Source organism: Nannospalax galili, unplaced genomic scaffold (assembly GCF_000622305.1).
Source record: "Nannospalax galili isolate Female #2095 unplaced genomic scaffold, S.galili_v1.0 scaffold388, whole genome shotgun sequence".
NCBI lineage: Eukaryota > Metazoa > Chordata > Mammalia > Rodentia > Spalacidae > Nannospalax > Nannospalax galili.
Window position 1 is genome coordinate 2,447,340 of NW_008360304.1, and position 26,677 is coordinate 2,474,016.

At 35.9% G+C, this 26,677-nt stretch overlaps 1 protein-coding gene across 2 annotated transcripts in view; it reads right to left on the reverse strand.

Moving 5' to 3' along the window:
* Positions 1–26,677, reverse strand: part of Fndc3a (fibronectin type III domain containing 3A) — a 191,602-nt gene that overhangs the window by 29,327 nt on the left and 135,598 nt on the right. For both annotated transcript variants that reach the window (XM_008824357.3, XM_008824358.3), the window contains 7 exons: positions 25,740–25,977; positions 21,655–21,924; positions 19,988–20,046; positions 10,349–10,506; positions 8,219–8,278; positions 6,579–6,717; positions 1,721–1,774 (listed from right to left, as the gene is read on the reverse strand). In XM_008824357.3, coding sequence (XP_008822579.1) covers positions 1,721–1,774; positions 6,579–6,717; positions 8,219–8,278; positions 10,349–10,506; positions 19,988–20,046; positions 21,655–21,924; positions 25,740–25,977 — 978 coding nt within the window. The remainder of the gene's footprint in view (positions 1–1,720; positions 1,775–6,578; positions 6,718–8,218; positions 8,279–10,348; positions 10,507–19,987; positions 20,047–21,654; positions 21,925–25,739; positions 25,978–26,677) is intronic.

Consider the following 26,677-nt stretch of genomic DNA (forward strand, 5'->3'; position numbering starts at 1 on the left):
ATTAAGTATGGTGTTTCAGTTAATGCTAACTATATCTTTGATATAGCTCTTTGATATAGTTCTATCTGAACAGTTGTTAAAACACCCATCCCTAAACTCTTTCCTAGATACTGCTAAACAGCTTCTGCTGACATTTAACACTGAAAGAATTCCAGCAGACAGAAGGGCCCAATTACAGATAGTAGGGAGGGAGAAAGAAAGGTAAACTCAGTCAAATGGAATTTTAGAAATTTGGGGTGTGAAAAAAAATGGACAAGTTCCACTGTCTCTATTTTGTGTTGTTGTTATCTTAGTAGAAGTAAAAGGTAGGGTTATTTCTTTAAAGAGCATCTGTATCTGGCTGTTAAACTGAAGTCTTATTATTTTTAATGGTATTTAGTTGAGTATAATGAGTAGTATAAGCACAAAAATCATATACTCTGAATGATGATGATTTTTGATCCCAGGTCTGGATACTACAGCTACACCCCCAGTTTCAGTTTAAAGTCATCATGTTGATTGTAGCTTCTTGAATAATATAAGTAAAGCTGGAGGAAAGTGGAATCTCTGGTTTCCACTTTAAACAGAAATGCCTTGTTTAGTAATGGTACAAAATTATTGAATAACGAATTAACTTTCTATTCCTACTTTGAGTTTTAACTGGATTAGTGCTAAATTTTATCAAATACCCTCTCATTGTTTATTAAGATGACAAAGTGTTTCTTCTGTACTACAGTGGTGTTAAAAGCAAGCTTATTCTGAATTTTTTTAGAATTTCTAGAATAAAACCTTCTTAGCTATGTTTTATTAATTCTTTTAATATACTGTTAATTTCTCAAATTATCAATGAAACTTCCATCTGTCTGGTCCTTCCTCTTTGCTTGGCAACAAGATAAGAGAGAATAGGAGAAGAGACAACAAAATAATTCACTAAACACACTGTGCTTGCCATGGCTGCAGATGCGCAGAACCCAGTCCACAGACTCTGAATGCTACCTTGTATGGTGACAGTCTGAACAACAAGGTTACATTTAGGATCATAGAAAGAAGTTTATTTTTGATTATCTGGATGGACCACCATGGCCTTCTAAGATGAAGATTTAAGACAGAAGAGTAAGGATATGATGTGACAAGGTCATGTAATGAGAGCAAAGTAGCAAGGACAAGAAAATAGTCTCCTCTAGAGCCCCTGGAGGGAGCAAGGCCATGCCTACAACCTTGTTTCTGGCCCACTGATTTCACATTTCTGGCCTCTAGAACTGTAAGAGAATGAATGTGTTTTAGTAATCAGGTTTATATCTGTCATAGCAGCCAGAAGAGATGAGTAGTCTCACTATTAAGATGTTATAGGAAAAAATAGTGCCTTCATGGAGGTGAACTACAAAACAGACAGCTGTTTTAAAAATGTTTGTTATCATCATTATTACTATTTTTTAATTAGAGATCAAATACAGAGTCACAAGTCTTGTTAGACTGGCTAAATTCCACCACTGGGCTATACCCCCAACTCCTCATGTGCCAATTTTGATAGTGATTTTCTTGAAAACACAAACAATTCCCCTCCCCTGCAAACAGGGAGGTTTAGTCAGTAATGTTTTCAAGGAACACTAGCAGTCCACCCACCCCATAAAACTGTACACACTGTTTCTGAAAGAGAAATACCACTAAAACATACCAAACATCATTCTTCCTGAAGATACACACATAATTTTAATCATTAAAAAAGATTCAAGTAACTTACCTCATCCCATTCTAAAATAAAGCTTTGGATTTTAGAGCCATTGTCACTAGGTGCCTGAAACAAGATAAAAAAGGTGAGCAGAAATCAGCATCATTATAAATAACACTGTGATGATGTACGGAATCTACTTTATGCTGCAGTAGTTAAGAGCACTTGCTACTTTTGCAGAGGACCCAGGTTTGGTTCTCAGCACACATACAGAGGTACATAACCATTTGTAACTCAGTTCCACTGGGCCCAATATCCTCTTAGAGCCTCTGTGAGCAACAGGTATGCATGGGTTGCACATAAATATATGCAGGCAAATACTAGACCTAAAAAAATATCCACAGAAAAACAAAACAAAGAGACCATTTAAAATTTCTGAATACTTAGTAATCTCTTTTAGTTTTATCAGGTTCAGGGTCTCACTTTTAATTTAAGTACTAAAACTCAAGTACAATGTAAATGGAATGAATATACCTTGTAATATACCACAGAATAAAGAACTAGGGTACTGAAGGAATAGGTGAACACAGTATTTGAGTCTTTTGCTGTTAGACTCAGTGTGCCCATCACTTGAGATGAATACCCAGTAATCTGTTCACGTTTAGGGGAAAATACTCCCTCAGTATTTCACTGTAGTATTTAACCACTCTGGAAATGAGACTTTCAATCTTATTTCTAACTCTTTTCCTCCTACAATTTCAATCCACTTCTTTTTTGTAGAACAAATGATCACTACTGTTTTAACAACTTCATAGTTATAGAAACCTGACTCTGAGGCTCATAACAATTTTAAATTTTGAAATGCTTTTGCATAGAACTGTAATTTTTCTGGATTTGGTCTAGTTTTTATATAATATCATCAATTATGAAAACAACAATAAAAGATCACTAGATTTTTAATACAGTTCTATAACTTTTTATAGCATGGAGGTCTAGATCATCTGTTGAATGCTAATACTGACTGACACAACAATGGAAGTTTAAAGTGAAGATATTGACGTTTCTTGGGAAATTCCAACTCTTCTCTAACAGAGGAAGAGAATTCAAAGACAGAGTTACAAGTCTCAGTAGGGAGAGAGCAGATAAAAATTTATTTCCCAAGAGTTAATGATTCCAGATTGCTTTAGTCCAGTTGCTAAAGTCTCATGTTTATTTTAATTTTCCTTTTTCAACCTGAGGTCCATCTTCCAATTTTTTCTTAAGTTAGAGGGAAAACTATTATGTGTCAAGTACCATACCTCTTTTAATTATCACATCAACTTAAAGAAATAACATTACTCAAATATTACAGAATAGGAAATGAGGCCTTCAAAGAACCCCAGTAAGTTGTCCCAAATCAGCATAAGTCACTATGAATGATGAAGTTGGTCTCATGGTATGGACCTGTAATTCCAGCTACTAAGAAGTGTAAGTCAGATGGATAGCAAGTTCAAAAAAGGGGAGGAGTACTGGGGATGTAAGTCAGTTATAGAGCGTCTAGCAGGTAGAAGGCCCTAACTTCAACCCTCAAAGCCCTAGTATGGTGGGGGGAGGCATGAAGGGGGAGAGAACTGAATTTTAGTCATTTGACTCCTAACCTATATTTCAACTAAACCGTGTCCTGGGTGTTAAGCAGGTCCACCTCACTCCTGGCAACAGAGTAAACTACCAGTTTTAGAGTTTTATCATCACTATTGAATGGATAATTCCAAACAATGTCAAAGGATAAAACACATCTCTTACCTGCTACCTTAACTGCTGACTCATGTCACTGTTAAGCCATGCTAGCCCCATGGAAGAGTTTTTACATAATGGGGCAGCAGATGCAAAGGATAGATAGTCAAATGACTAAACTAAGCAAGTTTAAAAATTAAATAGTAGTTACTACACTGTTATGTTCTGGGCATAAAGGGTAAGAAATTACCTATTTAATCTTGTCACCAACTAAAGTATATAATATTCTCACTGGTAACAGGGAAATTGGTAGCTCTTTCTTCAACTGTCCTGGTAACCGTGTGTTTACAGAGCCATTTCCAGAAATGTCCAAGACTGGGCAACTTGCAGAATGATCACTTATCTATATTGTATACAGAGCTGTTGGGATGTTGCTAATGGAAGAAATTTTAAGATCAAAATTTAATTATCTTCAGAATGTAGGGAAATCCAAGCTACATGGAGAACCCTGAGTTGCTACCCCAAGTCCTCTACCAAAAGAAAGGGCTGAAGTATATTCATCAGTAAAAGGACCCAGGTGAAATAACTAGTCAACTATTTTACCACACATAAAAAATGTCTGCATTGTAAGCATGTGTGTGTGCTGTGTATGCTAAGAGAATTTGTTAATTATATAAAACATTACATTTTCTTAAAACAAGGGGTTAACAGGCCAGATAGCCAGTTTGGGGCAAACAAAAACCCCAGATTTTGGGTTCAGAAGCAGAGGAGATTTGCTCTTGAAGTGTGAGAAGATGATTGAATGAAGGTTAAGAAACACTATTTTACTGCAAATCCACAGCTGCTAACTGGGTAGTAGTCTCTTCTAGGGAGGGGTTTGGAACTTTTGTGAGGGTTTTTCTGACCTGACCATAATAATGCAAGGGAAGAAAGCAGCAAATGGCTATGGTGCAGATAAGGGTGATCACAGTCCTGGAGAGTCCACGGGGCAGAGGACACAAAAAGAAAATGCTCCTTTATTGAGGATTTTTGGATGTCTTGTGCCCATGTAGTAAGTACCTTTATAATAATTAGAATCTAATTTTATTTTATTTTTCCCTTATGGCCTGAACAGACATTATTTTCTCAAAATACAACTACTAGACACTTTGGGATGATTATACTTAATTTTCTTCAGAAACTGACCAGGATCTGTATACTATTACAGAGAATCATGTCAACTATGAAAATGCTGCCCATGGTATCTGATGACCTTGTAAGACTAATTCCATGGATAGTGTCCATTTACTCTATTTTATAAATTAAGTTGCTGGAAAAATGTCACACCTATGTTGAAGATTCTACAGGATGACTACCTGATTATAACTTAATAGTATTTCGGAGAGTTGGGATGCTATAGATCAAGGGCCAAAACCATCTTGGGTTATCTTTAGGCCCCCTTCATACCCATTCATTGTCCATCTCTGTATTCTGACTTACCGCCCTTTTGACCATCATATAAAAACCCTTTGGAATGCACTCTTCAACTACTACCTTCTACCAACCACAAAGCTAAGAATGTCATCAGATACATCCTAAAGCGTATAGCAGACATTTCTCCAGTTTGTTTTAACTTGTCTACTTAATGTGGCAACTCAGTAGGCCACAAAACAAAACAAAGAGACATGAATGGGGAACTTGCAAGGAGGGAACTTGATAGCGGTGAGAGGGAGATAGAAGAGAATGAAGTAAGAATAATCAGAATGCATTATATACAAGTATGAACTTGTCAATGTATTTAATGAATAAAAACTGAAGGGAAAATTTGAAATAAAAGAAACTGGTAAAAGTCCTATCATTTTCATTATTGTAGAGATGGTTATACTGAATATGTCATGTATTGTAGTTGTATGGATGGTAAAGGAAGAACAGAGCAGTTTCCTTTTGTTCCTTCTATATCTAACTCTTCACTATTACTAACGACACTATTTTCTGCGTGTGAGTGAACAGCACTGGCCTTTCAGATGCAGATCATTACAGCTTCATAGCTTTTCACATCTATTAGGTACAAAAGGTGACTAGCTAATTTATTTATGTAAAATCTACATGTGAGTTGTCGTCTATCCAGGGATTATAAACATAGATACAATGCAATGAGAAAGAAAGTTCATGTAATCACTTCCATGGTGGAACATGCTATTCAAGAAACCTGCACGTGTATTCTCAAGCCATGATCACTCTTATTTTGTTCCAAATAAATTACCTTTTGTTCCACTTATGGTGAAAGCTATACTTTCACAATTTATATATTAGAATATCTATTATTTTATTATGAACAACTTTATTTCTCTTAATAACTTTCTCTTTAGGGTATCATGTTGATATACTTAAGTTTAAAAAAAAAATTACTTATTTTTATGTGTGTTTTGTCTGCATGTATGTAAGTGCACCCATGTCATCCAGTGCCCAAAGAGGCCAGAAGAGGGCATCAGATACCCTGGAACTGGAGTTACAGATGGTTGCTAGAAGTCAAATGGGTGCTGGGAATCGAACCTAGGTTCTCTTCAAGAGCAACCAGTGCTCTTAACTGTCGAATCATCTCTTCAGGCCCCTATGTTGATAATATTGAAAGCTATAATTCTAGTTATGAATCTGATTTGGATAAAATCTGGGCTATAAAGGTGTAATTACAAGATAATTTGAAGAGGAATAGTAGACTGAGATTAATTACAAATCTCAAGGTCATCATGTATTATAAGGACTAGCAATTATAAATTACTTTTTTTTTTTTCTTCTATGAATCAGATCACCAAGAGTTATCTGAAAGCATTAAGAAGCAAATGTCCGGGGCTGGAGAGATGGCTCAGCAGTTAAGAACACTGACTGCTCTTGCAGAAGACCCTGGTTCAAATCTCAGCACCCACATGGCAGCTAACAACTGTCCAAACTCCAGTTCCAGGGGATCTGACAGCCTCTTCTGCCCTCTGCAGGCATTGCACAACATGGGTGTACTTACCTACATGCAGGCAATACACATAAAATAAAAATAACAATAAAATATTTTTAAAAAGAAGCAAATGTCCATTTTATATGTATAATGAAAAAAAACAGGTCATTTAGCTTCATGTTCCTCTGGTCTCCAAAAACTTAACACAACTGGGGAAAGAGAAGGAAGAAGAAATGTTTACTTAGAGATACTCTACAGAATATTCAGAAATACTCTACAGGATAGTCTTACCTTCCACTGCAAGGTGAGTGAGTTTTTGGTCCGGTTGGCTATCCGTGGTGAATTAGGTACATCAGGCTCACAGCTCAAGGTAGTGAAGGTCTCGGCTTCTGAAGGAATTCCCTTTATAGAACTGGACTCTGCCTGCACTCTGGAAAGAAAATAGGTTCACCTCATGGAATCACTCTATCTCATTTTCAAAAGCATCAGCTTTAAGTATTTGCAAATTACTAATGTGCCTTCTAAATATTCAAGGAAACAGGAGTATCATTACAGAGATAGAGAGCAGCCCTTAAAAACAATATAAACCAGTGGCTTTATTTTATTCTAGCTCAAAACAAGAAAAACACTTCAAACTGTGACATACATATAATAAATTTATAAAAATAATCATTTTCTAAAACAGTGTTGTTAATACACTGATTTTTTTTTTTTTTAATTCCATTTGAGTCTCTCGTTGATTTAAAAAATGCTGGCCAGGCATGGTGGCACACACCTTTAATTGAAGCACCCAGGAGGCAGAGGCAGGTGGATCTCTGTGAGATCAAGATCAGCTTGGTCTACATGGTGAATTCCAGGCTAGCTGGGACTTCCCTAGACAGGGAGTTCCTGTCTTAAAAACAAAAGGTCAAAATAACCCACACAATTAAATCTAGGATTCAATAATGGTTATAATTCATAGTTTGAAATATTAGGTTGGGCAACAGTTAGGGGTTAAGTATAGGAAAACTTGCAGTGTTAATGTTTAATAGGAATACTCCTAATTACAAATGTTCTTTTCAAAACTGGGTGATTGAGGAGTGGAGTGATGGCTCAGCAGTTAAGAGTACTGGCTGTTCTTGCAGAGGACCTAGGTTCAGCTCTAGGCTAATAGCCTAGATCCCCTGGAACTGGAGTTACAGATGGTTGCTAGCAGTAATGTGGGTGTTGGGAATCAAACCTGGGTCCTATGTTGCAGTTAACAATTGTCCCTAACTTTTGTTCCAGAGGATCCAACACCTTCTTTTGGCCTCTGTGGGCACTGTACAAATGTGGTGGACTTATATGCAGACAAAATACTCATAACATATAAAGTAAAAATATATAAATCAAAAAAATGTTTTTTAAATCTTAAGAAAAAAAAAACTAAGTATTGGGTTCCTGCTGCGGATGCCATAAGGAAAATTTTAATAAGATACTCTAGAAAACTGTAAGGCGTTATCTGAATTACTCCTATTTAAATGTTATGAAATTCTGAGAGTTTTAACATCCTAAGCTCTTTCAAAACATGATGTAGTCATATACACAAGAATAAACCAATTGTTTTTTATAAACATTTCAAGAGCTAGGACAAGTTTCCAGTACTGAATTAGATACTGTAGACACATTCTAAATATTCAGTGTAATTCCTTCATCCCACAAACAAGATGATTAGCCTTTCCTTTACTATTATGTTGAAACTTCAATCAAATGTTTTTGGGTTATTTTGAGAAATGATGATGATTATGCCAACAGGGAAATTCAAAGTCCAAGTTTTTATTCCAAAATATACATTAGACTTTAAAAGAAACCATTAAATAGAAAATCATTAAATAAAAATAACAGGAAAATCAAACCCTAACCCTATGTTGTATCAATCACATTAAAATCAGCATGTAAAAGATGCTTCTTACTTTGCATGGTAGTCTGTGGCTGGTTTGAGATCATTTAAAGTGACACTCGTTTCTTCTCCTCTATGGTAGGAAAAAAGTAGTATTTCAGTGTCTGATAAAAGAAAGCTTTTGAAAGGATATATAAATCACATACGTTACATATTAATTGTCTATGGTATTTTATGATATTATATCACATGCTTCTTTACCAACTATAATCATCCTTGAGATTTTACTAATACAGAATTTGTGCAAGTAGAAAGTATGAAGAATTTTAACCATGTACCTTTTAAGAACTTTAAATAAAAAGGTTTGCTAAGCAAATTAAGTGTGAAAGCTAGACCTTTTTCTAGGGATGGGGTAGGTAGAGTCAGAGAAGATATTTAATTCCTGAAGAAATGGAATCATTTTCAATTATTTAAAAAATCCATTTTTGCAAATCAAATACTGAATAAAATGTGCTACTGGAAACAAAACTGACAAGTTTTAAAAAGGACTCTTGTTGCTGTTTCATTTTATTAGAAAAAAATGATACTTTATAATTTCACTTTGGGTTAATAAAAGTTAGTCATAATTTACCTATGTGTCTACAGTACAGGGGTGGGGTCAGGTTCGGGACCTTATGCATGCTAGGTAAATGCTCTATACTAATGTCCATTCCTGGGCCCATGATTTCAAGTATTTCTAATATCTACTACTACACTTTTAAATATAAGAAATACCTCTTAATAATCATACAGCCGTTTTGTTGGGTATGCACCCACACCCACTGCTCCTTCCGTTCTTCTTCCTCCATTTTCTTCTATCAGTTTCCTATTCTATTTCTTTCTACTAAGTCTCTCTCCTCCTCACTTATGGACTACTTCTTCATCTTACCTACTAACCTCTGCCCCCTAATCAAATCAAAACCAACAAATAGAATTGAGAAAAAAAAATGTGTTATCAATGAAGGTTAAAACATATTAGGAACTCAGTAGCTGCTGCAGATTTTGAGAAAGGCTAACTGGTGTAGGATAAAAAAAAAAGAGGCCTACTGTCCCTCTTATGCTCCCTGGTTGGACTGCAAGTGGAAATAAATCCTTCTCAGTAACATCTAACTAGAAATAGCTTTAACACAAAAAGAAACCTTATGGTCTCTTGCCCTATAGGTTGGCTTACTTGTTTCTTTTAAGTGAATGAGTATGCTCCAGTGGCTGGCCCCACACCCATGTATATATGGGTAGCATGAATTGGACTCAAAAAGTTGGGAGGGAGATGGGGACACGGAGGGGGAGCAGATCCAGGAAGAGGGAGTAATGGGGATATGTGTACGGTGATTGAAATACATCATATACACATATGGAATTCTGAAAGAACAAATAAAAATATTGTATTTAAAAAGACCGAATGAATAAACATACATGAATCTCACTAGAAAGGAAAATATTTTAATAAACTTGAATGATGAGATGGGAGTCACTGAGACCAATTTCACTTTGCTGTCTTTTCCTTACCAGCTGTATTTTATGTTCTGATCTCTTAAATAATTAACCTCCTCTTCTTTTACAATAACCTTTGCTATGGTTAAATTGTAACTAATAATTGGTTTTACTCTTTAAGAACAAAGGAAAAAACTATTTAAAAGTTGCCAATCATAAACACCACAACTTGGGCCACTGGTAATTTCTAAGGTTTCTTGGTGTACAGTATAGTTTTGAACTGAGGAATGAGAACTACGACAGGTTTTCAACATGATTAATATACTGACATACCAATGAGGAACTCTTGGGACTAAGTCATTTTATAGAAGAAAAAGAGCTTGTACATGCAAGAATTAAATCCTCAGAGGAGCAAGATACTTCATGAGCAAATTCACAATGAAAAGCTCTCTGTTTCTTGGCCTAGGGTTCTACATGCTACAATTACATAAATCATCTACTATGGCCTATCAGGAGGAAATATGTGAATACAGCTAGCTAAAGTGACTGTTCTGAGGGAGTGTGGTTAGAAATGTGTACCAGCCTGCATGTTGAGAACTGTTTACACTGAAACCACTGCCACTGTTCAACTTAAAGATCAAAATAAAAACACGAAGAGCAAAATTAGTAATAAGCTCTTTACCACAAACCATTAACTTAGACAACGGGAAAGAGCAAACTAACCAACACCTACACATAAACACTTTTGTATCTCCCTTCCTTTCCAGTACTTGAGACCAGGATTTCGTAACTGCAGAGCTCTGGCATAGGAGTCTCATTTGTTTCGCCATTAATGAAACTGGAAGGCGGTGACCAGGTAAGCATGACTGTCCTTGCCTGGATGTCTGAGGCCTACAAAACAAAAACAAAACACCAACTTAAAAGCTCTCTGAAATGCACGGGCACAGTGAGCAGTGAAATATTTAATGGGATGACAAGACTACATAAAATAACAGCTCTACGAATCTACATAAATTGGCTCACAAACAAACATTTCCATTTATATACCAGAAGTAATTTGCTATAAAGGAAAATTTAAAGATCAATATGGCTGATTCAAAAGAAAAAGAAAAAGATGGGATAAAAAGGAACTTTTAATTTATTTCAAAAAAGTTCACTTCTCAACTTATCAAGTATTACTATAATATGAAGGAAACAATGTAATTTAAGAGAAAAAAATGAACAAATGACGTGATTCATTCAGAGAAACAAACATAAATGCACCACATATGAAATGGTATGTTTGTCACTCAGCATCAAACAAGCACACATTGAAATACAATGCTACAACTATCAGACAGGAGAAAATTAAAAAGCTAATGTTTCTTATTATGTTGAGGATCCAGAGAAATGGGCATCATAAAAGTGGAGAGGAATGTATATTGGTTATCGCCTTTGCAAGGCAACTCAGATAAGATTTTAAATGTGTTTTCCTTTTTAAAATTTTTGATTTACTTATTTTTATTTTGTGTGTATGAGTGTTATATCTATCATGTGTGTAAGTGCACCTGTGTTGTGCAGTGCCCACGGAGACAGGAGAAGGCATCTGATCCCCTGGAACTGGAGTTAAGGACAGTTGTTAGCTGCCATGTGGGTGTTGGGATTTGAACCTGGGTCTTCTGTAAGAACAGCCAGTGCTCTTAACCACTGAACCATCTCTCCAGCCCCTCTCACGTGTTTTCTTAAAAATAAAGATATTTTGACCCTATGTGTATGAGTGTTCTGCTTGCATATAAGTGCATCATCTGTGTGTAGTGCCCGTGGAGGCCAGAAGGAGTCAGATCGTATGGAACTGGAGTTACAGATGGCTGTGAGCTACCATGTGGGTGCTGGGAACTGAACCTAGGTCCTCTACAAGAGCAGTAAGTGCTCTTTAACCACTCAGCTATCTTTCCAGTTCCTAGTTTGTTACAGGCAGTCTCACAATATAGCCCAGACTAAACTAGAACTTTAGATGCTCCTGCCTCAGCCTCCTGAGTACTGGGATTACAAGCATGTATACTACCACATTAGGCTATATTTACTTTTAAAGAATTTTAATTTCAATTTTTTCTCCCTCTGAATATTTCATAACTTAAAAAAATACACAGTGGGGGCTGGAGAGATGGCTCAGTGGTTAAGAGCAGTGACTGCTCTTGCAGAAAACCAGGTTCAATTCTCAACCCCCACATGGTGGCTACGAACTATCCTTAACTCCAGTTCCAGGGGAATGCGAAGCCCTCTTCTGATCTCCATGGCATTGCATGACGCAGGTGCACTCACATACATGTAGACAATACACTCATAAACATAAAATAAAAATAATATTTAAAAAAATACACAAGTATATACTTCAAAATGCTCACTGTACTGCTATTGTTGTATTTTATTTATTTTTATGTGTACGAGTATTATGCTTGCATGAATATAAGTGTGCCACAAGTGTGAAGTGCCTATGGAGACTAGAAGAGGGTGTCGGATTCCCTGGAAGTGGAGTTGCAGATGGTTATTGGCTGCCATTTGGGTGCTGGGAACTGAACTGGGTTCCCCGGAAGAGCAGAAAGTGCTCTTAACTGCTGAGCCATCTCTCTGGCCCCTCCCTGCAACATCATTAATGGTGAAAAACTGGAAATACAGGGCACTGATTTTCTAAATAATGGTATGGTCTCTATTTCTATTCAGTTCTTTAAAAAGAAAAAGGAAAGACATCTATGTGCTGATAAAGGTCTCATTAAAATATGGTGGTACATAATAGTGGATAAAAAAAAGTTGAAAAGTAGTTTATTGTATAATTGGTTTGTTAAAAATTTTTTAAAAATGCACAGAGATGCCTGCAAATATACTGTACAAATGTGTGGTTACCTTTTGGGATTTTTGTGTATGCGTGTGAGGATACGAGGAGAGATGTAGAAGAGCTGGTTCTCTTCTTCCATCTTTACATAGGTTCCTGGAATCAAACTCAGGTCACAAAGCTTGAACATCAAGTGCCTTTACCACTGAGCCATTTCACTGTCCCAAACATTTATTTTCAAGTGAGTTTTTGTGTAAATTCCTATCTAATCTCTAGATCATTTTTCCTCTTTATTAGATTTTTACAATAAAAGGGACATATATTCACAAATTTATTCCAGTAAGAACAAATAGGTATAAAATACAATTGAAACTTCTTAGAATGAATTTAGATTTTTCAGAAAAAATTGAGAAGGTAGCATGTAGAATTTTTTCCTGTCTCTATTTGCCACTTGGATTTCCTAATGTTAAGATGTTATATATAGCCATGCATTTTTATCAAAATTATTATTAACACTGGGAAATACTATTCTCTATAAGCCAGGCTCTATCTTTATTAACTAAGCAGACCTTTTGGGGATACTATGTTCAATTTAGCAAATAAAACATAAAATAAATTTAAAACATATATTTAAACTTTTCAGGCATATTGTAAATTTTGATGTTTTTACAGAAAAACGTTTGATAAAATATTTTCTTACTCACACATATTAAGACACAAAAAGAATGACTGATTACTCTGGGGTGAGTTATTGGAAATTTTTTCTTATTTATTTAATAACTTTAAATAGAACTTTCTTACTTTTGTGGGTTTTTTTTTTTTTTTTTTTTTTTTTTTTTTTTTTTTTCCCAGTAGCCCCAGCTGGCCTGGAACTCACTTTGTAGACCAGGCTGGTAGACCAGGCTGTGGCCTTGAACTCACAAAGATCCACTTGTCTCTGCCTCCTGAGTGCTGGGATTAAAGGCATGTGCCACCATGCCTGGCCTTACTTTTGTATTTTTGAGACAAGGTCTCATTTTATGGGCCAGGAAGCCTATAACTCACAGGCATATACATTCATACTTAATGTTTAAGTAGAATTTTAAAGGACTTGGAATGGGATATAATTTGGTAGAAAAGTAGGTGACTAATTTATGAATAAATGATTCATTTTCTTAAGTGTATACATACAAGCTAATTTTCTGAGGTACACTGTATATTTTAAAAAGCTACCTAGCAATTTAACTTTCATAAAAACTAGATTAAGGAAGAGAAAGAGGGGAAAAGATAAAGGACCACTAAAAGGATTATAGGAGGTAGGAAGACAGATGTATCTTGTAAGATCAAGACACAGTTAAAAATACTAAGTGATCAACTGTCAGTTACTGTATGGCAGTTAAGAAGAAGGAATGTAATGTGAACAACACTTAAAAGGGCTGTCCTATATTGCTGGCTTCAGGCGAACTGTAAAGAATTGTATAGAAGATGGGGCTGGGAGATGGCTCGGTGGTTAAGAGCAATGACTGTTCTTGCAGAAAATCTGGGTTCAAATCCCAGCACCACATGGCAGCTAACAAACATATGTAACCCCAGTTCCAGGGGATCCAATGCCTTCTTCTGTCCTCTGCAGGCACTGCATGACATGGGTGCACACTTACATGGATGTACAAAATACACACACACACACACACACACACACACACACACACACAGTAAAAATAAAAACAAACTTAAAAAAAAAGAATTGTATAGAAAACACAAAGTAGACCCTACCAGCTACTGTGGAATTCCTGTGTCAGGAAGAGGCAATAACCAGAGTCAAGGAGAAAGGCAGGGAAGTGCAGATACTAGAAACACAAAGTGATAAACTGATAGTCTGTCCTTAAATTTGGCAGGGGGAGACTCAAAGACAAAAAAAATCTAAGATAATACTGACATTATGGCCTAGAGAAACTCAGATGAACAACCATTCATTGATGGATATACTGAAAAACACAACAGTAGGGGGTCCAATTCAATTTCTTTATTTTAGAGAGACAAAGGAGGTAGTTTAAAATATAAGATGAACTGTTCTTTTTTAGAGTTCCTGGCAAGGGATCCCAATGAGGCACGCTTCAGTCGTTGACTTAGCTCTAGAGAAAGAGGTGAGTCACAAGGGTTGGAAATACTGATTTAGAAACCAGCTAAACTTGTCTCCTCCTATATGCTGCTTTAGAAGTAAAAGTCCACATCCACCTCATTCGCTTCTTACAAATGCACTCTATAGTAGGCAAAACAGGCATAACTGTCATTCTCTAGAAGTAACATATAAAAGGGTAGACTTGTCTTAGGTCATCCAGCCAATGACCTGCCTCTGAGTACTTCAGTTCCTCCGTTACACAGCAACTCCATACTGACTCTAGTTCCAGGCAGCAGTTGAAAATCGATGTAATGTGTAAGAATATGTATGAAAAATGACAACAACCAAATGTAATGGGCATCTGAAAATGAAAACAGCTCTTTTAGAAAGTGGTTGGATTATGTATGCTGTTTTAATTTTTGAGGCAGATTGTGGTGCTTGTCAGATAGTTATCAAAAATCATCCTTGAGAAAAGCTGTTTGTCAGTTTATATTAAAGGAAACTTAAATAGGAAGCTAATCTTTTAAAAAATTCAGAACTACATAAATGGCATGGATTCTGACAAAGATTAGAGACATAGAAACGACAGTATTTCATTTGTGGATTTCCAGAAATACTAAAGCAGGAGAAAAACCAATGCTTAAGCCTTGTATGGATATGTGATTCAGAAAAGAATAGCCAGGGCAGGAGGACTCTGAGTTTGAGGACACCCTGTATTACCTAGTAAGATATTGTCTCAAAAAGCAGTCACAAGCCGGACGTGGTGGCACATGCCTTTAGTCCCAGCACTCCGGAGACAGAAGCAGGTGGATCCTTATGAGTTCAAGGCCAGCCTGGTTCACATAGTGAGTTCAAGTCAGCTGGGACTATAGGGAGTCCCTGTCTCAAAAAGACGAAAAAACCCAAACAACAACAACAACAACAACAACAAAACCAGTTACACACAAAACAAGAGTTAGGCTTGAGGAACCTGGAGTTAAATAGCAATCCTAATAACCATGAAAAGTAAGGAGTGGTGAATAGGTCTGGAAGAAAAATGGTAACAAGTAAAAGGCAAAATGTGTTAAATTTAAAGCATTATTAAAATAGAGATGCTTGGTTTTGAAAGAAATGACACAACAATTTCAAAGATTCCCGAGTAAAAACACAAACACTTCAATACAGCGTTTGACTCGACGAGAGCACACCACCATTCTGCTTCATTTTATGGAAGAAGAAATGGCTTCAGAAAGCCTTACTGACTTTCCAGGTCACTCAGTCCCTAAATGCGCAGCTCACACTGAGACAAGGCACACATGACTTTTCCTGCAGAGTGGACTGGAGTTTCCTGAGTGAAGACAGCCTTTTTTATTCACGTGTGCAGGCATGTATAATGCTTATGTGAACCTCAAATGTGCCATGCCCAGTGACTTTTCCAAACTGTCTCAAACACCCCTGCCCATCTACAAGACCCAACCACTACTTTGCCTTTAAACTTCAGTTTAACTACTCTTTCAGAAGAAAATGTCCCTACCAACTTTGCCAAGGTTTAGTTCCCCTATTAGATACATGCGAAACATTCTATCTCTGTTCTGGCACTGCACACTTAATAACTGACATTTACCACATGAAGATGATTCTATTAAAGTAAGCTCTGGTAGGGCTCATGCCTATGCTTTTTAGTCTATCTCCAGCTCTTAGCATAGCAAATGGCATTTTATACGTGGTCAGATATTTGTGGAGTAAGTGGATGATAAATACATTTGATTTGGTGATCTCAAAGAGCTAGAACTTAATCCCAGCACTTGGGAGGCAGAGGCAGGCAGATCTCTGTGAGTTCAAGGCTAGCCTGGTCTACATAGTGAGTTCCAGGACACTGGGCACACACAAATCTCTGCAGCTCATAAAATTAAAGAAGTACAGCCAACTGTAAATAGAAGCTAAAATAAAATAGTAAATTACCTTTTTCTTTTTTTAGCATTATGATACAGAGCTTATTACTTTGCTACATTATCTCTTTTTCGGGCCAGGTATAACCACATCAATGACCAGCACAACATATGGCATTGGTGCGGTAGTGGTACTTTTTATCTCTCAGGCAAGCAACAGCTACCTAATTGGACTAAAAGCCCACTCAGTGGAAGAAAACTCATGAGTGGTACTATAAATGTAGCCAAATACACATAGCTAGAGAGGTCATAGATCTTAGAGAAAGCCCCAAGACTATCACATCCCTAGACTAATGTGATTTCTTCCTATGTGTAAAATATGTATCCTTATATTTACAGACAAAAATCCTAGTCACCACTCATCAAAGAAGCTTATTTTGTACCAGTCGGGACACAATTATGAAGTACAAGTGGTCACACACAGACATTGTCTGTGAATCTCTTAAAATTGTTTTAACTTCACTTTTTGTGTCTGAAAATTACATTTTTAATATTATCTACAAAACCCAGCGAATATTTGTTAGTATTTTGTCATTCAAACATAAATCTTATGAAGGCTAGAACTTCCTTTTCAAATAAAGCTAGTGCGGAAAACTGAGATAAACAGCTCTTGAGAAGAATGCCTACATTTCTAGTGTGGGTCTCCTAGCACTTAGCCCCTCACTTCTGCTTCAATTTCCTTATCTGTAGAAGAGAGAAAACAGCACAGAATATGTTTTTATAGGAATCAAATAATACACGTATGATTTGAAATACTTTGAACAGAGACTGATATCAGTCAACTTGTGTTAGCTATTATTATGAAATAATAATTTAAACTTATATTTATTTGTATGTATCCGCTCCATTCTTAAAGGAAAACAAATCAGAATAAAAGAAAGCTAGAGTGTTCAAATTTACTATTAGGAATTCAGAGGAAAAAGTAAGATAAAAGTAGCCTATTAGATGAGGGAGAGGCTTACTCAAACTTTTTAAAAGGAGGCAAAATTAAAAGATTAACTTTTGTGGGGAGGATGTTAAGAACAGTGACTTTCAGGCTGGAGAGATGGCTTAGCAGTTAAGACCCGGGTTTGAATCCCAGCACCCACATGGCAGCTAACAACTGTCCATAACTTTGGTCCCAGGGTATCCAACAGCCTCTTCTGTCCTCTGCGGGCACTGCACGACACGGGGGCATTTACCTGCATGCAGGCAATACACGCACACACACAGAATAAAAATAATAAAATAAAAAATAAAAAAGAATAGTAACTTTCGTTTTTTGAAAAAGCAAACAAAAAATTCAAAATTTTTCTTTGCATACAATATGTTACCATGAATTTTGGAGGGTGAAGTGGTAGAATTCTTTCTAAGTTGAAACATTTTTATCAATGTCAAATGGCCTTATTCTGTCTGGAAAAACCCTATGGTTTCTTCTACCACGTCTTGTACTGCTCTTTCTACACCACAGTGATGACACCTTTTCTATCTGACCACCATGCCATGCTCACTAACTCCTGTTCTCCCTCTCTTCCAGATTCTGTACTTTTTCCTTCCTCAGAGCTTTAGAGATGGTTTTTCCTGATTGCTTTATTAGCACAATAATGCACCAACTCTTCTCAGATTACCTTATTTCTATACTAGCACTTGACTGTACATGTTTTAGTTATTGACAGATAGAAAGGGATCAGCAAGTATCTTCTGAATGAATAAATGAACAGGTGTTTCTTTAAAGAATAATATAATGACACAGGAAGATGCAGCACAGTAAGTGATTAAAAACCTGCCACAGGAACCACAGAGGATGACCTCACTTTCATAGAAAAGATGAAAGGAAAAAAGAAGTGTTAAATTAGATACATAAAAATGAACTGAAAGGAAATCCAAACCACTAAATGTGATGAAGTTGGCGCTAAAGAAGATTTATGGTTAGGCTGTATATTTCTATGCTGCATCTTTAACACAAGAGCAGTATTTACCCTTAAATACTGGCATTTCTGTTTAGCTTTCTTATAGAAAGTAGAGAAAGAAAACACTAATCAGACCAAGTATTGTAATATTTTGATGTTTTTCCTTGTAATTTTTAACTACTTTTCAAGAAGTTTTCTCTAAGACTAGAAATATAATGTCAAAATAATTTGGTTCCTAGCATTTTTCTCCCCCATTTCAGTTGGAAGCACCTTTGCCTATTTCTGCCCTTTCAATAGACATATTTTTAAAGGGCTACCTCATTTTATCCAATAAAAATATCACAATTTAGCATTTCTTTAATTGTCCCACTTTTTAATAATAGTAATGCCCCAGTAAAGGTTTTTGTATAGCTTTTAAAGAAAAATCTATTATTTTTATTTTATGTGTATGAGTGTGTCGCCTGCATGTATGTGAATGCACCTGTGTCGTGCAATGCCACAGAGGTCAGAAGAGGGCTTCAGATTCCCCTGGAACTGGAGTTAAGGGCAGTTCGTAGCCGCCATGTGGGTGCTGGGAATCGAATTTGGGTCCTCTGCAAGAGCAGTCAGTGCTCTTAACCACTGAGCCATCTCTCCAGCCCCTTGTATAGCTTTTTAACAAGAACCATGGCCTCAGAACAGCATAGTTCTTTGATTCTTTTGAGTATCAACAGAGAGCTCTTTAAGCTTAAAGGGCAAAAAAATTTTACTTTGGTGCGGGGGTTGGAGAGTTGGCTCAGCGATTAAAAGTACTGGCTGCTCTTGCAGAGGACTAAGGTTCGATTCCCAGCAGCCACAGGGCAGATAACCACCATCTGTAACTCTAGTTCCAGGGAAAATCTGAGGCACTCTTTTGACCTCTATGGGCATTGCACGACATGGGTGCACTTAACATGAGGGCAATACACGTATACGTATGAAATGAAATTAATAAAATATTTTTAAAAAGAATTTTACTTTGTTAAACTCAGACCAAAACAGCATAGAAATGGAGAAATGGGCAGGAGGCCATAAATTTGGTGATGAACTACTGGCAGCTGACCATTGCTGGGTGAAGGAGGGCTGATCTTTAAGGGAGTGACGCTAGACAGGCTGAACAGGGTCCAGAAGATGAGCTCACAGAGAGGGACACTGGGTACACAAACTTGAGTTGAGAGGCCTTAAGGCATATGACAAAATGCATGCAGTCCTGTGGGAAGTCAACGGGGGAGAGTGGGGCAGATAGGGAAGGGAGGCTAAATATGATTAAGATGTATTATATAAAATCCACAAAAATTCAATAAAACATATTTTTTAAAAACTTACATTGAATACTTAATCTTTTGTCATATCTGATACAAATGTTTTTTCTAGCAGCTTATAGCCTTTATATTGACTATTTGAATGCATATGAAAAATTTTATGTAAGCCATTTCTGCTGCCATACATATTTTTCTAACTTATTCGGCTATGTCTAGGTTCAGGAAGAGCTGGGAATATTAATTTTCCTTTGTCTCAGTCCTGCTTCACTGATCACGCTCTCTCCTTAGCTCACTCTGATCTACAATGAGCTTTTACTGGCCTCACATTTCTGTAAGTTAGTAGCAAGAAATATACATGAAATACTTACCACTGGTTTGACAATGTTGGAAAGAAATGCTTCAAATGCTTTAGTCTCTTCATCTTTTTCTTTGAAAAAATGAAACAATAGTGAGCTTAAATGCAAATTCTTCTTTCCATATATGTTTTCTGAAACTACATTCTGTTTTTTAGTTTTTACCCTTAGTTTACATGCTGGAGCTTGTGCCCCTCATCTGCTTCAATTTCTATTTTATTTGAACTATTATTACTAATTATAACAGTATATATAAATACATATATGCATGCATGTTATATATGTGTGTATGCACATACCTATCTACACAGTCCATTTTTCTTATGGAAGTGCAACTCATCCTTAATGGTAAAGATGTGCTCTCCTCTGGGAAGTCTTCATTGCTACTCTCATACCTTCTTTTTCAGTTTTCTTTTGAGATAGAATCTTGCTATATAGCCTAGGTGAGCCTGGAAGTTATAATCTTCCTGTCTCAGCCTCCCAAGTGCAAGGATTACGGATATGCACCATCACACATGGCTTTAATAAATGAACTAAGTATTTCTGGGATACACCATAAACAGGGTCTTCCTAAATAGGAATAATTTGCTTTTCTATAATTTATTTAAACCACTGACATATATGAAACTTTAACTTAACGTGCCTGAAAAAAATCAGTGCCAAAAAGGATGATCAGCAAGTCTCAAAAACTAATCAGCATTTCAGTAAATGTTAATATACAAACCATGAAGATATGAAAGCATTCTTTAGAACATTAATGAGGAATGAAAATGTTAAGGATGATGAGGGAGCACAGTTAGTTTTGATATTTTCCCCAAAGCTGGAAGCATCTTAGTTCTTGTTCATCAGCTACATCATTTGATAATTCAACACAATGAGAATTAGAAGTATCAATTTAGATAAGCATATTAAGAGAGACAGAACTGTGGTATTAGTGTCTATAAAATGGCATGTTAGGTTTCATAGGTGCATTTGATGAAACTTAAAAATACTGCATGGTCTACAAGTTAGAACAGGTAATAGTATCAAAAAGTCTATGAAAATTAAGATAAATGGTAATAAGAAGTTTAGCATTACAGTTAAAAGTAGCTGGGTATGAGCTTCAAACCATAAGCATATGGTTGATAGGCTATTTGTTAACCTAGCTTGTATTTACTTAACAGATATTTGAGTCTGGTATACATTTAAAAAATAGTGTTCAAAGCAAATATGGAGGCAGGCACAGGTGAAGGAAAGAGTCCAAAGAAAGCAGGGTATTCTAAGAGAAAGCAAAACTTGAAATAAAGGAAAGGAATATTCTATCCTAACTGTAGAACATGCAGAGAGGATTGGTTAATGACATTAGCTAGTAACTACCATGTATTTGTATAGAAATAAGTAGGGAAAATAAGTTTTGATAAAAGGCAAGAGAATTTCAATGTAATCAGAGATTTCCTATCACAAAGAAATTTCTCTCAACTAGTAAAATTTATGATACACCAGAAATTACTCACTGGGCTCTCCCAAATAAATAAAAGCAGCAGTCTGGTAACCATTCATATTCTAAATTTTATCTCACACTTAGGGAAGTGTTAGGCTATGAACTTATATGGTCCAGGATGAAACAACTGGAACATGAGAATACACTTTTAGTACTTTAAATGATGATGAAAAATATCAGAGACGCTTGCAGAAAGAGTTACCTTCTATTTCTGAGTCAACCTGTGTATAACTTTTTCCTCTTCCTGCCTTGTTTCTTGCTGATCCTGTGTTTAGACCTCCGGCATTCGGCCCTTTCATCAGTCCATTGTGTTCACTTATGGGAGAAGGGCATTTCCGGGGTGATGGCGGTGGACTGCTCATTTTATCTTTCTGTGTTCCTTGGCGATCCTTTAATTTTTTTTGTAAACGTTCATATGTTTTACTAGATCTTTCATCTCTAAAGTTAGATCTTCCATGTGTAGAGTGGGCATCTAGGAAGAAAGAAAACATAAATGTTAAACATACCACTTCCTACAAATAAACCCATCACGATAAAGATTAAGTAGTAGGCATCTCATATAAAATTTAATATAAATTATGAATAGTAATTCTGGAAAACAAAGCTTTTTCTATGTCTTCACTAATAGAATGAAGCTTTGTGACTTGATTACAATTATACATACTTTATACAGACATTTCTTTCCTTTACCATTTTTCCAACTATTAATCACCAGAGAAAACAGCTTAGTGGTATCCATGTACAAGTGAGTAATGAGACTTAGACTGACTTGTTGTTCTTTCACTGTTGTTAAGCTATTACTTTTAAATTTCTTTCAATACCAATCATATAAAACAAGCAAAAAGAAAACCACTACCTGCATAGACTCCCTTAAGAGTCTAAAAGGGAAATCATCACTGAAAGAGTTGTAGGAGCTAGCAAATAGAAAAAAGTTGGACTGTTGAACATTACTGTAATTTTACATTTAGAATCTGGACCAAGAAACATATTTAACAGAAGTGCCTTATAATCCTCAGTAAAGAAAACAATTTTAATTTAGCAGTACTTTATAAAAAAATAGCATGCTGTTGACTATTATAAGGATATACACAATAAAATTAGATTTTAAAAACAGGATTTTGAATATGTGCACATAAAAAAGTGGGCCTTTATTTCACACTAGCTACAAAATTATGAATCAATTATCTCAAGGTAGAGTTAAAACTTAAAACCCTTAGAAGAAAACGAAGTATATATGTATGACCTTGGATTTGATAATACTTTCTAAGACAAGACATAAAAAGCATAAAAAATAAAAGCAATTAAAGCAAAAAAAAAAAAAGGGACTTCATCAAAATTAAACACTTTTCTGTATAAGGGGTACCACAAGGAAAGTGAAAAGGCAATACAAGGAAAATATCCGCAAATCATATTTTTGACAAGGGTCTTGTATCCAAACTATATAAACATACAACACAACAATAAAAAAGTCAAATGTATTAAAAAATGGGATTAAACAAATAGCCAATAAGCACAAAAACAGAGGTTAAATATCACTAGTTATAAGGGAAATGCAAATCAAAATCAAAATGGGATAAAACATCACATCAACAAACTGGTTATCAAAAGATAGTTTTACTAAGATATGGAAAAACTGGAACCCTTATGCATAGCTGGTAGGCATATAAAATGGTGTATTCGGTGAGGGAAACAGTTTGGAAGTTACATTTCTACTCTGAAGTGTGGAGATATATTATCACAAAAACTTGTACACAAATGTTCACAGCATCATCATTCATAGACAAAAAGTGAGATATTAAAATGCTACCAACTAATGAATGAATAAACAAAATGTGGTATGTGTATCCACTGAGTATAGTATTCAACACTAAAATGGAATGCTGCTGTATGTCATAACATAGATGAACCGTAAGTTTAAAAACCTAGACAAAAAGATCACATTGTGCTTGACTATTTTAATAAAAATTTTGTATGTCACAACTACAGTGGTATGTATACTAAAATAAATGCCTGGAATAGGCAAAAACATAGAAACAGAGTAGACTAAGGAAGGGGGGTGAATAAGAAACCAAGATAGATTATTGACAGTATCTATAAAGTTTCTTTTCAAAATGGTAGAAATATCTTGAAATTAGACATCCTTAATATAACTGTCTGAAATCTGAAATGTTCCAAAGTCTAAATATGGCACCTGCAAGTAGCAAACTTCACACCTGAATGCATGTGTGATGCTTGTGCAAAATTAAGATGCATTAGGATATATGTATACATGAACTTCATGTAGATTTAGGTCCTATTCCTAAGGTATTTCATTATATATGTAAAATATCTAAATACTAAAAGACCTAAAATTTGAAATCCTTCTATTTCCAAACACTTCAGAAAAAAGATATTTAATCTAGGGCTGGAGAGATGGTTCAGTGGTTAAGATCACTGGTTGTTCTTGCAGAGGATCTGGGTTTGGTTTCCAGCACCCCCATGGCAGCTAACAACCTTCCCTAAGTCTACTTCCAGGGGATTTGATGCCCTCTTCTGATGTTTGTGGGCACTGCAGGACACGGGTGCACTTACAAACATGCAGGGAATACACTCATACTCATACACGTAAGATAAAAGTAATAAATAAGAGGTGATGTCTCACACCTTTAATCCCAGCAGTCAGGAGGCAGAGGCAGGTGAATCTCTGTGAGATGGAGGTCAGCTTGGTCTACATAGTTGAGTTCTAGGCCAGTTGAGGTTATAGGGAGACTCTGTCTCAAAAAAACTTAAAAATAATAATATTTTTTAAAAGTTATGTGATCTATATAGAATGTACAAAAAACTCCCAATTTGCACTTCCTGAACAATGTAGTAAACATACCAAACAAACTGAAATATACAGTTTAAAAAGGCCAATTTTTTAAAGTCAATTATAACAAAAACCCAAGAATCATAATTAGTATGTTTTAAAAATGTGGTTTGATTATTCAGATGCACTTATATTTTACATATTATTCAATATAAAATAATGAGAGTAACATTGGAGAAAATAAAGAGCCTGTTATATAGAGTAGATCTAGAGAGAATAAATAGCTCTGGAGCGAGCTTGTGCCACTACAGACATTAATCTTCTCTACTTCAGTCTCCTCCATTTTGCAAAATTTTATTAGGATTACATGAAATACTATATTTATGAGTGCACTGTTGAATGAAGTTCCGGTTCAATAATGACACTGCTAACAGTGAAATATTAGATTGGGTCCTACTTTGGGAATCCATACAAAATGTGTATGGAAAAGAATCTTGGAAGCAGCTACATACTAATAAATTAGTACTTTCAGCATCACATCCAATGATACATCCCCAGGCATATAAATTCAAATGTAATATGATCTTTGCATTCATCACCATCAGGTGGCTGGGCTTGTGGATTTATCTCCTTCACCTTCCTTCACATCATTGTGATCTATACCTGTGCACATTTCTTCTAAATAATCACAGGTTATAAAGCAGAATGGCAATAACTATATTGTTTAGCGTCTTCTTATAATTCTTCTCAAACATTTTAAAAAATGAAGCAACATTTAGCAAAAATGAAACAGAAAAATGGGACTAATCTGAAGGATGAATCTTTCTTTGTTACTCTAAAGTGTGTCTGGATCGTTGTATGAATCACCTGGAAACTTGTTTAGAAATCAGCATCTGAGGCTGGAAAGTATGAAAAAGTATATAATAAATGTTACAATGCACATAATGTATCCATTACTTAGAGGCTACGCTGCATAACTTAAATCTTTTTATTTAAATTGAGTTTGATGTTAGGTATGTCTGGCTACAGAGCAGGAGGTATTTGAAGATATAAATTTGAGAGATCTAAGCATATAGGCAAAGGAAAGAATAAGACTGACTGTGTAGTACGCGCGTGTGTTGGGGGGTAGTCTTTTCTTTTCAGCAATTCTATTAACTGACAGCAGTTATTCTGGCTCCCTCTTCTTTTTTAATCCCTCACAGAACCTAGCTAATTTTACTACCAGCATCACAGCCTAACAAAAGTGTTTCCCCAGAGCCTTGCCTGCAGAAGAGACCTCTTGTTTGAACATGACCCACTAGGTACTCCACATGATTTTCTGTTTACTCATCTGTTTGCTAAAGACATGTTTCACCAAGAAGCAGCAGCACCTAAATAGTGCTTGGGTTAAGAGAAAATGATTGTGGTATCATTATCCTGTGTTGTTTCTTTTACATGATACAAAGATGGCATCTGTTATAACCAACTCAACGAAGCAGGGATGTTTTTAGATAGCTTACCTACATCTGCATATACTTGTGAAGACTGATACTGTGGCATATATTGTGTTGCCATGTCTCCAGCGCCAGTCACTGGTGAGTACATATGGCGTGGTGGAGGGGGCATCATAGTTGGGACAGGAATGAAACCAGGGAGAGGAGGATGTGGAGAACGGTGGATGACTGTGTGACCACCAGGATGAAACTCTGGTGACTGAGGAACCACAACAACTCTCCGAACACCATTGTCTTCAATAACCTACAAAATAAACAGATTAAAAGTTTCTTCTGTAACAAATCAGCAACTTTTTCCAAGTATATTAGAGTGAGAATATACACTAGAATTTAGAAGATTGAGAATCAACATGAATTTATTTACTACATTAGGCACATATGAACAGCACTGAAAAATAAAATTAGTTTTGTTCTACAATATAAATGGGTTATTTAATGTAAACCTAAAAAATTGATGAGGGTGGCTACATGATGAATAAGCACCAAGCTACAATACTGAGTATATATATATATATCCTATGTACTACATGCATTTAGTGGCTTGTATATAACAGGACTAAGAATTTCCTTTTCTAGGAACCAAGGAGGTAAAGGAAAAGAAAGAATCTGAAAGAGAAGAACAGTAAGAAACAGGCATTAATAAGGGAGATATGGATAAAAATGGGGTTATTTTAAGGGGAGGGGGAAGGGAGGATTATATAAGGAACCTTGGGGATAAAGGGAAAGGAGGAGCTCAAGAGAGATGGGACCACAGGAGAAGGGTATTACTAAGGGAGAAATGGGAAAAAATGGGAGCACTTTAAATGGGGAAACCACAGTGGAAGGGTTAGACAATGCGAGAGATAATGCCTCGCTAGTTTTTAAAAAAACAGAAGGAACCATATTAATCGAACAACCTACAAGCAAATTATATATACAACTAGCTCAAGGAATATAATACATGT